We start from the raw sequence: 12,843 nt of genomic DNA, 5'->3' as shown, positions 1-12,843 counted from the left end.
GGAAGGGGGATGTTGTGTGTGTGGGGGTGTGTGTGCATGTATGTGTGTGCGTGATTGCGGGTGTGTGTAGAGTGTTGATTGCATGTGTGAATGTATGGAAGTGTGAGTGCGTGTATGTATAGAAATAGAAATGCGTGTCTGCGTGTATGTATTGAAGTGTGTGCGGATGTGTGTGTGATTGGATGTATGCATGCGTGTATGTATGTGTGAATGAGTGTGTGTCTGCGTGTGTGTGTATGTGAATGGAGGTGTGGATGTAGGGGATGTGGGGGGGTGTTTGGAGAGGTGGGGGGGTGGGGGCATCCTATTAGTGACAGGGAAGGAATTCCTTGTCACTGATAGGGCCTACCGCCATGGCCACAAAACAGTGGCGGCAGGCGGGGTCATAATCCCACAGGCGGCACAATGGCAGCCGCCGGGCTGGAGATGATTATTTCCAGCCCGGCGGCTGCTACCGCCATGGCGGTTGGAGGGGTATATTGACGGGTTGGCTTCAGCCAACCCACCAATGTCATAATGTGGCGGTAAGTACCGCCAGCCTGTTGGTGGTACTACCGCCACATTATCGCCGACCGCCGGGGTCAAAATGACCCCCTATGTCTGTTATCTGGAATGAAAATAACCTATTTAGAGAAGTGGTTCTTAACATTTTGACTTCTTTGTACACCCCACTTCATCATTACTGGAATCTGGGAAACCCCATTGAATAATTATTGCTATCCATGGACCCCCACTGAGTCATTATTGGAATGCAAGGGCTTCGGTCTAAGCAATTTTGTATATTTGAGCCACAAAAAATACACAAAATTACAGAAACAAGCTTTCCTCAAACACACACAGAAATGCTGAAATATTTTATTTAATTCACAAATATAAAAAATCTAAATTTTAATTTCAATGAGAAAGTTTGAGCTTTTTTTTAAATTCAATTGAAACCACCCATCGTCCATATTATATTTTGTTTGATGCACACGCACCACTCCCACTAATCAATCTTAGAAGGCAAATTTAATTTTTAGCTTCCAGTGTCAAATTACTTTACAGTTACAGAACGTTTTAAAATCTTCAATTTTACATTTTGATTCTTTTTTCATACACACTTTATTATTCTATTAATATTATTTCATTTTCTAAGAAGTCACAGACACCCTGAGTAGGTATTGCAGACCCCCAGGGGTACCTAGACCACAGATTAAGGATCTCTGATTTAGAGTTTTTAGTCATGATTGGAGCTAAGATTAGAGTAGTCTAGCCAGTTTTGGAATGGGCTGGAGAAAGACTGGATGGAGGTAAGTAGCAATCAGTTTTGTTAGGACCTAATTAAAGATAATATATGGTTCAAGCTTCCATAATATCTAGAGTGAAGATTGAAGAGAACATTTGAAGCTAAATATTTGAAGTGAATACGAACACTAATGCAAAATTGCAATAGGTGAAAACCATGTTAATTACCTATACATGATTAGCATATTTCAGATTATTGAGAAACGTTGTGATTATTTTGATGAGTGCCTTTATGAGATCAGAGAACTCTTAGAGTTATTTATTTTCATTATATACAAGTGATACAGTTTTACTTTCTCCCAATACAAACCATATCTTACAAACCTGAATGTGGCATGCTATATTGTATGTTACCTCCAATCCCATCCCAAAAATATAGTGAATGTTACCATTAATTTTACACAATACCATCAACTTCAAAATATATGGGTGATGTCTACTAACTCCGACTGTCCAGAGCTATACTTCCCTAGTATACTGATGCTCACCACTGACTACCTGCGTACTTCTATGATGCTGTGCACAGAGAAAATCCCATGGACCCCAGGTCATATCTCTTTTATTACACCCTAAGTCACAATGTGTCCTCATCCCTGATATCCTTATTTGCTGGTCCTTTTTAATTTCTCATCTACTTACACTGGTCTCCCATCAGTTGCAATGGTCACCACAGCTCCTTCTACCTGCCTTTCTATGTCCCTGGCTGCCAGGTCTCTGCATTTGTTCAAGATCCCTCTCCTTGTCGCTTTTTGATTCCAATTTCTCATGCATCATTCCGCTCAGGTGTCAGTCATGGAGTTCCTCATCATACCCATCTCTGTGTCTCATCAATTTCTGTCTTTTTGTCCTTTCAAGCTAATATTGTTCAGGCCCTATTAATTCATCTCCTGATCCAGCAACATTGACCCCCATTAAATGAAAATATAGATCTGACAGAGACTTCTAGTTGCAGATTCATTACCTTAGAATTTCCCCCAGGGGTCAGACTGGACCCAGAGATTTTTCTTCGAGCAGTAGCCGTGCGTGCCGTCATGTAGTGTCAGTCAACTCCACGTGCGTTGTTGGCGTCATGCTAATTGTGATAACATCACGGTCATATATTGGTGCCCCCCTTGCGCGCTCATGTCACTTCTTTTCTTTCCACGCCAGCTTATGTACCGATCTGGAGAAAGCTACCCTCAGTCGTTTTTTTTCACACTTTGACCCTTTTGTCAAGTTCTGTGACACTTTTTGGTGCATCGAGGATGTCACGTAAGACCGGTTTCAAGCCATGTGACTTCTGTCACAACATGGTGTTGGTGACGGATCTGCGCCCTGTGTGCTTGTGGTGCCTGAAGCGTGTCCATGACCCAAAGTCGTGCTTTGAGTGCCGAGCCATGAAACCGAAAGCTTTGAGAGAGAGGGCCCTAAAGCTCATGGTGGCCCAGTGCTCGACTCCACGTCGCTCTCAGCCTCGATCGAGAGTAATGTCACAAGACTGTTTGTGGAGTCACCACCACTCTTCTTTGTCCCACTCAAAATCCTTGGGCTTCAGGTCACAAGAAGAAATAGAAGAAGGACAAACATTCTTCAACTTTATCCCATCACTACGATTTTGTGATGCAGGAAGAGCAGTGTCGCTCTAGGCTTCTGTCTTTGGAGCCAGTTTCTAGGTATGCTCTGTGCCTCCCTGAATTTTCAGGAGCCAGAGCCACCTGTGCCCAACTCAAAGAATTCTATGAGGCCATGCACCTTATTTTTGGGCAGACAGAACCCTCTGCAATGCCTTTGGCTCAGTGTGGTCAGAAGGGGCCCCCTCGGATTCCACGCTGGTGACTTTGGCCACAGCTCCGGATGGCCACTCGGGATCCTTTGTCAGACCTCTGCTGATCGTGCCAAGGCGACCTTCCCCAGTGCCAGCAAAAACGTCCACACTTCCAACATCGGTTGGGCCCACGATCTATGTCGAGCCCATACTTATACCCAACTCCGACCCGGTGGTGGACTGACGTCGCTCAACGCCAGTTCCATCTTTGATGGGGCCTACATTTCACAGGTTGGATACTGACTCTTATTCCTTTGGGCATGGGTATGGGGAAAGTGTGTAGGGGTCGCTAGAACCTTTAGAATTCCAGTTGGAAGACCCTGAAATGGACTGGGCACAGGAACTGGGCAAAGCTAGTGGTCTGGATACCTCTCCAGATGCTGATGTGCTTTCTCCCACTACCTTGGCTACTGAGGATGGAGCATCGTATTCTATGGTGTGAGAAGGGCAGCTGAGGTCCTCAGTCTTCAGCTACCTTCTGTGGTAGTCAGGACTAACCTCCTGACTGAGGTGCTTCAGCCTGGTGCTTCCACCTCAGAAGCCCTTTTACCTTTTAATGAAGCCCTCACAAATGTCCTACTGGGTACCTGGTCCAGACCCAGGACAGGGGCTCCTGTGAACAGGATAATCACCTGCCACCATCGGCCTGCGCTAAACGATCCTAAATTCCTAACCCAACACCCCACGCCTGAGAGTCTTGTCATCCAGGCTTCTTCTTCATCGGGCACATTCCCATCTGCACCCCTGGATAGGGGATCAAAGAGATTGGATCAACTTGGTAAAAAGAAAATTCTTCCTCCAGTCTGGCTGTGTGGTCTGTGAACACTGCATGCCTTTTGGGCCACTATTCCCATAACCTATGGGATAACGTCCAGCAGGTGCTGCTGCAGGTCCAGCCGGAGGCCTGGGCCATTCTCTCCCAAGTCGTTGCTGATGGAAGGGATGCAGCCAAGTTCACTATATGTTGAGGACTGGACACGACCAACTCACTGGGCAGATCAGTTGCTTCGACGGTGCCTCATGGCGCAGTACCTGGTTGAGGATGTCTGGCTTTTCGGGGGATGTCCAACAATCACTCATGGACATGCCATTCAATGGCACCCATCTCTTCGGGGACAAAGCGGACTTGGCCCTCAAGCGCTCTAAGTAATACCGGGCTACAGCTTGGTCCCTTGGTCTTGCAGCAGCTCCTCACCCACCCAGTCTGCTTTTTGCCCCTTTTATGGCTACGGAAGGGGCACCCAACTGCCTCCATTCCCCTCCAGCCACCGAGCTGCACATGCTGCACATCCTCTGCATGGCAGCGGATGTGTATACCACATGCTTGTGGATCAAGGAGCCAAAGCTCTGCCCAGTCCACCACTGCCCCCGCTACAGCCTCCAAACCTTTCTAGTCTGTTGTTCCATCCTGGACTAGTTGGAGGCAGGATCTGCCATCACCTGCCCCACTGGGAATCCACCTTGACAGACAGGTGGGTTTTGCAAATAGTCCGAAGGGGTTATTCCCTCCCCTTCTAGGCTGCCCCTCCAGCCATGCCACCATCTTACGATTGCCTACTGGAGGATCACTTGGCACTTCTCCGCATGGAAGTTGCAGCTCTCTTGGCCAAGGGAGCCATATAGAGGGTCCCTGTGCCAAAAGTAGGTTGTTGTTATTCCTGCTACTTCTTGGTGCCCAACAAGGACCACGGCCTTTGCCTTATCCTAGACCTCTGGACCCCAATCTGTTCCTCAGGAAGGAGAAGTTCAAAATGCTCACTCTAGCTCAGGTCCCATCAGCCTTGACCCTTGAGACTGGATGGTACCGTTGGACTTGCAGGATGCCTACTTCCACATTCCCGTCCTGCCTGCCCACAGACGTTGCTTGCAATTCGTGGTAGGTCACAAGCACTTTCGTGCTCCCCTTTGGCCTTATCAGCACCCCTTGGGTGTTCACGAAAATGACGGAGGTGGTAGCAGCTTACCTGCACAGGCTAGGGGTTTCAATCTTCCCCTACCTTGATGACTGGCTGTTGAAGGCGAGCTCGCCCCAGGCAGTCTTGTCCCACCTCCAGACTATGGCGAACCTCCTTCAATCACTGGGGTTCACTATAAACATGCTGAAGTAACACCTGCCTCCCTTTTTTTCAGACGCTCCCTTTCATCGGAGCTGTTCTGGACACAGTGCAGTTTCGAGCCTATCCTCCCGAAAAGGGAGTCTGGGATATTTAGGCTATAATACCAATGTTTAGGCCTCTATCCTGGGTTTCGGTGAGAATTACTTTGAGGCTGCTGGGCCTCATGGCCCCCTGTATCCTGCTGGTGACACATGGCAGTGGGCGCAGCATCAGGGGAATCTCTCCGACATGGTCTAGATCTCGGAGGGAACTGCACAAGATCTGCAGTGGTGGCTTTTGAATCAAGATTTGGTCTCTCATCCCCAACCAAATCTCACAGTAGGGACAGATGCTTCACTTCTGGGATGGGGAGGCCACATGGGGCATGCGGAGATCAGAGGCATCTGGTCGCCGGCGGTGTCCAGGCTCCACATCAACCTTCTGGAGCTCAGAGTGATCAGGCTTGCATTGGAAGCATTCCCTCTATCCAAGGGAAAGTAGTGCAGGTGTTCACGGACAATGCCACTGCCAGGTGGTACTGCAGCAAACAGGGCGGAGTGGGGCCGTGGACCCTTTGTCAAGAGGCCCTGCTCCTCTGGATGTGGCTGGAACATCAGTGCATATCACTAGTGGTTCAACATCTGGCAGGCTCTTTGAATGCCAGAGCAGACAAACTCAGCCGTCGATACATAGTCAATCACGAATGGCATCTCCATCCGGAGGTGACGCAAGGTCTCTTTCAACAGTGGGGAGAACCTTGGTTAAATTCGTTTGCCACCGCAGAGAACACGCAATGTCAGCTGTTTTGCTTGTTTGAGTTTCCAAGGCGGCGCTCGCTCCGTGATGCTTTTCATCTCGAGTGGAGCTCTGGCCTCCTTTACACTTTTCCGCCAATACCACATCTGCCCAGAGTTCTGAAGAAGATCAAGAACAACTGGGCCCAAGTAATACTGGTGGAGCTGTACTGGGCACGAAAGGTACAGTATCCCTAACTTCTAAGCCTTGCTATTGATTCTCCGATCAGACTGCCCTTTTGGGAGGATCTTCTGTCGCAGCATTAGGTGATGTTTCTCCACGCACACCTGTCCAATCTCCACCTCCTTGCATGAAGATTCAGCAGTGGCAGTTGACAGCTGTCTACCTTCCACCCGAAGACTGCAATGTTATCTTGACAGCCGGGCATCCCTCCACCAAAACGGTTTACACCTTTCATTGGAACAAATTTGTGGTATGGTGTACCAAGAAATCTGTTGATCCCCTTTCTGCAGGTGAGGAGGTTTCTTAATGAACTCACCCACATGTTCCCACCTACCCCATCCATAATACCATAGTGGTATTTGAACCTATTACTTACCTACCTTATGTGTGCTCCTTTTGAGCCACTACATACTTGTCCTTTGCGGGTTCTCACACTGAAAACTGCTTTCCTTATTGCCATCACTTCTCGCAGAGTGAGTGAACTTCAAGCTCTTTCTTTGAAGCCACCGTTTCTATCTGTCCATCCTGGCTAGTGCTTCATCCCAGGGCCTCCTTTTTCCCTAAAGTGGTCGCACTCTTTCATGTAGCCCAGTCCATCACTTTGCCTACTTTTTAGTTACCCCCACATCCTTCTAATGAAGAGGAGAGACTCCACCGTCTGGATCAAAAAAGAGTGTTGGAGCTCTACCTCAATCGTACAGAAGATTTCTGGGTGGATGATCAAGTCTTTATACGTTATGTGGGTGCGAAGAAAGGACGGGCGGTGCAGAAACAGACCATCTCTCAATGGGTAGTCCTCTGCATCAAGATGTGCTACGCTTTGGCAAAGAAGCAACCCTCTGAGGGTTTGTGTGCTCATTCCACCAGAGCGATTGCTGCAACCACAGCGTTGGCATGCGGAGTTCCGGTCCTGGACATCTGCCAGGCAGCATTGTGGGCATCTCTGCACTCGTTCACTGCCTGGACAGTCAGGTCCCCAGAGACGGCTACTTTGGCTGTTTGGTCCTGCAGGACTTTTTAGTATGATCTTGGTTCTCAGATCAACGCCAAGGATGGTGTTGCTTCGGTATCTATTCTAAGGTAAAGAATCTGCAACTAGAAGTCTCTATCAGATGAACAAGTTACTTACTTTTGGTAACAAATTACATGGTAGAGACTTATTTTACTTGCAGATTCCTTACCGACGCACCCATCCACCCAGCTTTGCGAATTTCTGGGGACAGGGGCTCCCTTTTCAGGGTCCTAATTCTGGGGCACCAATATCATTGTTCTTCATGGCTCTGCGCTACTGGCGTGGAAAATCGTGAAAAGAAAGTGACGTCAGCGGACTGGGGTTGCGCCTATATACAACCACTACGTCATCATGGCGAACACAATGCCGATGAAACACTTGGAGACGACCGGTGCCACCTGACGGCGTGCAAGGGTACTGCTCAAAGAAGAATCTCCGGTTATAGTCTGAGGCCTGGGGGAAATTCTAAGGTAAGGAATCTGCAACTAGAATATGTCTCTACAAGATAATTTGTTACAGAAAGTAAGTAATTTGTTAATCTTGTCCTGCGAGCCTCCAACCCTTAACTCTGCACTGTCTCACTGAAGGCTAGAAAGATATGTCTTCCTCTGGGGAAATTTATTAGCTGTTAAAGCATAAGCAACATCTGTTAGAGAGAGAGATATCATCTGCTTTTATCGGATAGGAATTTCTCTTTTTGAGTTAAGTGTGTTATCTTTTATGATTCTGCATTTTACTAATCTGAGATCATCCACCATGTTAAGTCAGTCACAGAGAAGGGTCCTCATTATATCTTATTAATAAGTGATATCTCTCATTTACAATGGCCAATAATGTAAATAAGAGAGTTTCTAGAGAGATAAAATGTTCATTAAAGTCAGGTCAACACTCAAAATTCATCTTGTAAATTCATCTTACAATAAGTCAGAGAGGGTAACCATGCCTATTAGTGAAACTGCATGAGCATTCACTCAGAATCAGCATAATCTAGAGATCCTTATACCACTCCAGGGAACTAATTAGCCTGAAATGAAAAAAACGAACAAGGAAGCTTGGACCAGAGACCTGGGATTTCTGTGTCTCATCAAGGGCTTGAAAAGAAGGATTTGTTAGTGATCAAGGTGATGCTGAGTGATTTTGAAATAGAGATTGACATTCAGAAAAAGGTTCTAGTAGCACATTTGAGGTAAATTTGAAAAATTTCAATTTCTGATGTCCATGTTTTGATTATGAACATGAAGGACAACTTTTAGTCCAACACCAAAAATATCTCATGTCCTGTACTACCGTACGATAGCATATTTCCCTGCACTGCCTCCAAAAACACCCAAATGGGTTCCATTGTAATTTTTTATTTCATTTTAGTAGATTTTGCTCTGGTCCCAATCTAAGATATTTTACTCTTCTTCACCCACCTCAATGTCTTTCCAAGCACTATCTGTGCTCCTTTCCTCTACCTTGATATCACCACTCTCAGTCATAACTTTATCCTGCCATATTATTCTATCAGTAGTGCAGTAAGGAATGTCACTTGATGCACGTTAGGCAAATTTTGCTTGTCATGTAAGACTGATTTGAACACGTGTCCTGTCCAACAAGAATCTTTCGGACTGTCCAAACCTCCATAACAAAACAGAAAGCATTGTGGTACCGTTCCTTCCTATCCTATCCTATTCTATACAAAAAAAATGCCAAATATACTATTCTCTAAAGCAGCTATTGTGAGATATTACTGTGCTTAATTTGTAGAAGAGTAAGTGTTGGGTTGCAACTTTTGCTCAGGAGCCAGTGGCTAGCACTATTGAAGTCCAGGATGCCACAAACCAAGTTTGCCTAGTCTTGATTCCACCTTATGCCTCTTCAACGCACCACGATACACCCCCTGCATCTTTATCTTATTCTTACCAGTTCTTTATCATTCCTGCTTTCTCCTTTTGTCACTGTTTTTCCATGCTTCCCTTCCTCCTTCTGTCCTCCTAAAATGTTTCCTCTCTTTCTTGCTCTGGATCAAAATCTTTTAAGGAAAAATAAGTGCAGCTCCTCACAAATGAGCGGGGTGGCCAACACTTGCAAATACCGCTCAAATTAAGCACTGGCTAGACACATTCACACTCTAAATCCCCATCCCATTAAATACTGAGCTTCTTTCCTAACACCCCTACAAATGCTCAGTTAAAGAACGCTTACGGTCCTATTGTCTTCAGCCATTAAAAAATATGGATTGTGTCCTGACACTTCACCCAGCAATTCCCAACTGCCCTTAGCCCTCCTTGCAACATATACTTATTGAAGTAGCGAAGGCAAGAGAGACTTGTCTTACGCTGAGGGGATTGGTTAGCTGCTGAACAATCCAGAATGATGTTTAAGTGTTGTTTTTGGAGCAGCCACCATATATCAGTAAGAAAATGTTGGATTAGGTTATTCAATGAGGGTAGCAACTGCAGTTTTAATAACCAACCCCAACTATTAGAGATCTGCCTCCAAGTATTATTGCTCATAATTGTATCTGTGGTAAATGTTACTAAATACTGATACTCCTTATGATGACATAATGCGAAAAATCAGATAGAGTCTTGTAGTTCAAAACCAATGAGTTTAAGTTCAGATTGGTACTCCATCATTCATCTGCCAATAACTTTGTCTCTGCTTTCACAGATATCTGTTTCTCTTACCAATCACAGTAAGAATCCCATGCAGAGTAGCATACAAGGGTGGGCACTCACTGAGAAAAAAATACTAAAACATCAAACTTTGCATTTACCAGCCTCATTTGTCATGTTGTGTGGTGTTCAATTCTCCGATTCATGTTGCCCTTCTGTGATGGTACAGAGTGGAAAACATTACCGTACAGTTCCTTCACTATTCCTAACTTTGTGAAAATTATAGGTGTTGGCTGTAAACAAAGAGGAAAACAAGAAAGAAAACAATCTGCCCTCAGAAGAACCAGCTAACAGAGATACTGCTTCATCAGTCCAGGAAATGATTAAGACTGGTATGGAAACAATTCAATGGGGAACATTCATCAAAACAAAACTCGACTTTCCTCATGATGAAGAATATGGTGAGGATAGTTCAGGGAGAGAGGCAGTGTCAGCTGTTTCTCTAGTATTTTCTGACGCCCAAGAGACAATGCCTGACACAATATATGAGGTAAGCTGAAAGTTCAAATATAAATTGTGAATGTATCAAATACATGATATATTTGTCGACAAATATTTCTGAACTATACGTAATCAGACATCACAGATCTTCAAGGAATTCACTGGCAATAGTGTATTTTTAGAAATTCACAGAACTCTTGGAATCAATATTTGAGTATTCTAAGATTAATGACCAACAAAAGATGTGTAAGTTTATGGTTAGTGTGAAAGACATCCAGGTACCGTGGGTTAAAGCACTGTAAAGTGACCAGCTGTTGATTAATTCAGAATTCTATTTCAAAGGTGGATGTGTCTATCTGAATATTGCAGGTGTCTGCCAGCAAGAAGGAGGTAAAAATAGAAAAGATTCTTCCCTCAGAAGAAACAGCTACACAAGACCCTCCTTCAGAAGTTCAGGAAATAATTAAAACTGACAATGAAGCAATTAAAAAGGAAGAATTAAGTCAGAGCCCTGAAACCCACATCGCAAGAGAACTTGAAATTTCTGAGGAAGAATCTAAAGCAAAAGACTTTTCAGTGAATAAGGTGATGACAGCTGGTCAAGAATTTGTGATTTACTTGCTTTTGTATTTATTAATTGAGAATGTTTTTATAGTGTGTGCAAGGAACACCGAGCTTACATCGAACACTGTACTTACATAAAGTAACATAGGCAGTAATGTAAGTGGTATACAATCCGAGATATAAATACAAATATTTAGAGTGGTCAGAATATAAATGCACAAATTAGTTCAGACCAAAAGAACAGACAATACCTGAAAAAAGGATCTGGATCCTCAGCATAAAAATGGAAAGCACCAAGCTGCAAGGAAAAGCAGAGGAAATTAGAAAGACAGGGGAATAACGTAATGATTTAGCAAGAATTGTTTAAGTTTTATATTGAGTAAAAGTAATGAGGATTCCGTGCAGAAGGAAGGTGGAAGGAATATTATTTTATTGATGACAGGCATTTCAAGTAAAAGAAAGTCTGCCCAACAAAACTGGAGATAATCTCCTCATATTTTTAACTTTTTGGCTAGATATGGGGAGTGATCAGAATGTGTGAGTTTATGTGCTAAGCAAACAAGTTTGTGTGCAGAATAGTCCTTTATAGGAAGCTATTTATGATGTACAGTACAGAAAAAATGTGATTAAAGTGTTTTGTAGAAGAAAGAGACATAAGATGGATTCAGGATTAAATTTGGCCTTCAGCACAGGGAGGTCAATAGAGACTTGTCTCACTCGAAGAGATTTAGTTGGCTGCTGAACAGTCCAGCATAACGTTGCAGTGTTATCTTTGGAGCAACAAACATCATCTTTCTGAGAGAAAATGTTGCTTCAGCTTTGCCATTAGGGTACTGATTGAGGCGAGTAGCTGCAGTTTTCATAACCAACTCTACATCTGACTGATGAGAAATCTGCCTCCAAGTATTGGTGCTCACGATAGAATTGTGGGTATGTTTTACTAAATAGCTATACTCCTTGTTTTAATGGCATAATACGATATATCAGAGAGCGTCTAACAGTGTAAAACCATAGATAAATATCAGGTCAATATTCCAATATTCATCTGGTAATAAAATTGTCTCTGCCTTCACAGATGCCTATGTCTCTTACCAGTCACAGTAAGGCTTTAATGCCGATTAGCATACATGGGTGGACACCCGCTGAGAAAACCTACTAAAAAATAAATATGCGTTTACCAGTCCAATTGCCATGTTTATGTTGTCTTTGTATAATGGTATAGAGTTGAGCATTTTACTGTACAGCCCCTAATCTATTTCTAACTTTGTAAAAATTACAGGTGTTGTCTGTCAGCAAGGAGGATGATATGATAGAAAAAAATCTGCCCCCAGAAGAATCATCAAATCGAGATACTACTTCATCAGAGAAGCAAATAATTATGATTAAGAATGGTATGGAGACATTGCAAAGGGGAAAGGTAATCAAAACAAAGCTCAAGTTTTCTCATGATGAAGAATTTGAACAGGACAGTTTGGGAAGAGAGGCAGTGCCAGCTGCTGCTCCAATATTCACTGATACACAGGAGAAAATGTTTGACACATTATCTGAGGTAAGCTATTAGTTTGATTATAAATTGTTAAAATGTCAAATAAGTGGTATATTTGTGTCTATGTACATATATGTGATAAACATTTCTGAACTATACGTAACCAGGCATCACAAATCATTAAGGAGTTTACTGGCAATATGAACTTTTAGAAATTCACACCACTATTCTAAGATTAATGACCTACAAGAGTTCTGTGTGCATGGTTGTTTGAAAGACATCTTGGTTACTTGAGTAAAAAACTGTAAAATGACCAGCCTCAAGTAAATTCTGAATTATATTTCAAAAGTGCATTTCTAGATGGGTGTCTTTTTTATGTTTTTAAGAGGATATTTAGGCTTGTTTGGCTGACAGAATCCCGTTCAGCATAGATCTCCTGAATAGATAACAGTATTTTGTTTTCATCTCCTTTATTTGTCTTACTGTGTTACATTTATTTAACAAGTTCAATTTGACTT

At 43.7% G+C, this 12,843-nt stretch overlaps 1 protein-coding gene across 9 annotated transcripts in view; it reads left to right on the top strand.

The window, feature by feature from the left end:
* The window catches only part of SYNE2 (spectrin repeat containing nuclear envelope protein 2), a 1,823,309-nt gene that overhangs the window by 631,421 nt on the left and 1,179,045 nt on the right, over positions 1-12,843 (top strand). For all 9 annotated transcript variants that reach the window (XM_069207355.1, XM_069207357.1, XM_069207362.1 and 6 more), the window contains exons 57-59: positions 10,061-10,324; positions 10,645-10,860; positions 12,119-12,388. In XM_069207355.1, coding sequence (XP_069063456.1) covers positions 10,061-10,324; positions 10,645-10,860; positions 12,119-12,388 — 750 coding nt within the window. The remainder of the gene's footprint in view (positions 1-10,060; positions 10,325-10,644; positions 10,861-12,118; positions 12,389-12,843) is intronic.

The sequence above is a fragment of the Pleurodeles waltl genome, chromosome 9 (assembly GCF_031143425.1).
Source record: "Pleurodeles waltl isolate 20211129_DDA chromosome 9, aPleWal1.hap1.20221129, whole genome shotgun sequence".
In the NCBI taxonomy this organism is placed as follows: domain Eukaryota; kingdom Metazoa; phylum Chordata; class Amphibia; order Caudata; family Salamandridae; genus Pleurodeles; species Pleurodeles waltl.
Note: the sequence above shows the minus strand (reverse complement) of the source record. Positions and strands in the feature narration are given on the sequence as shown.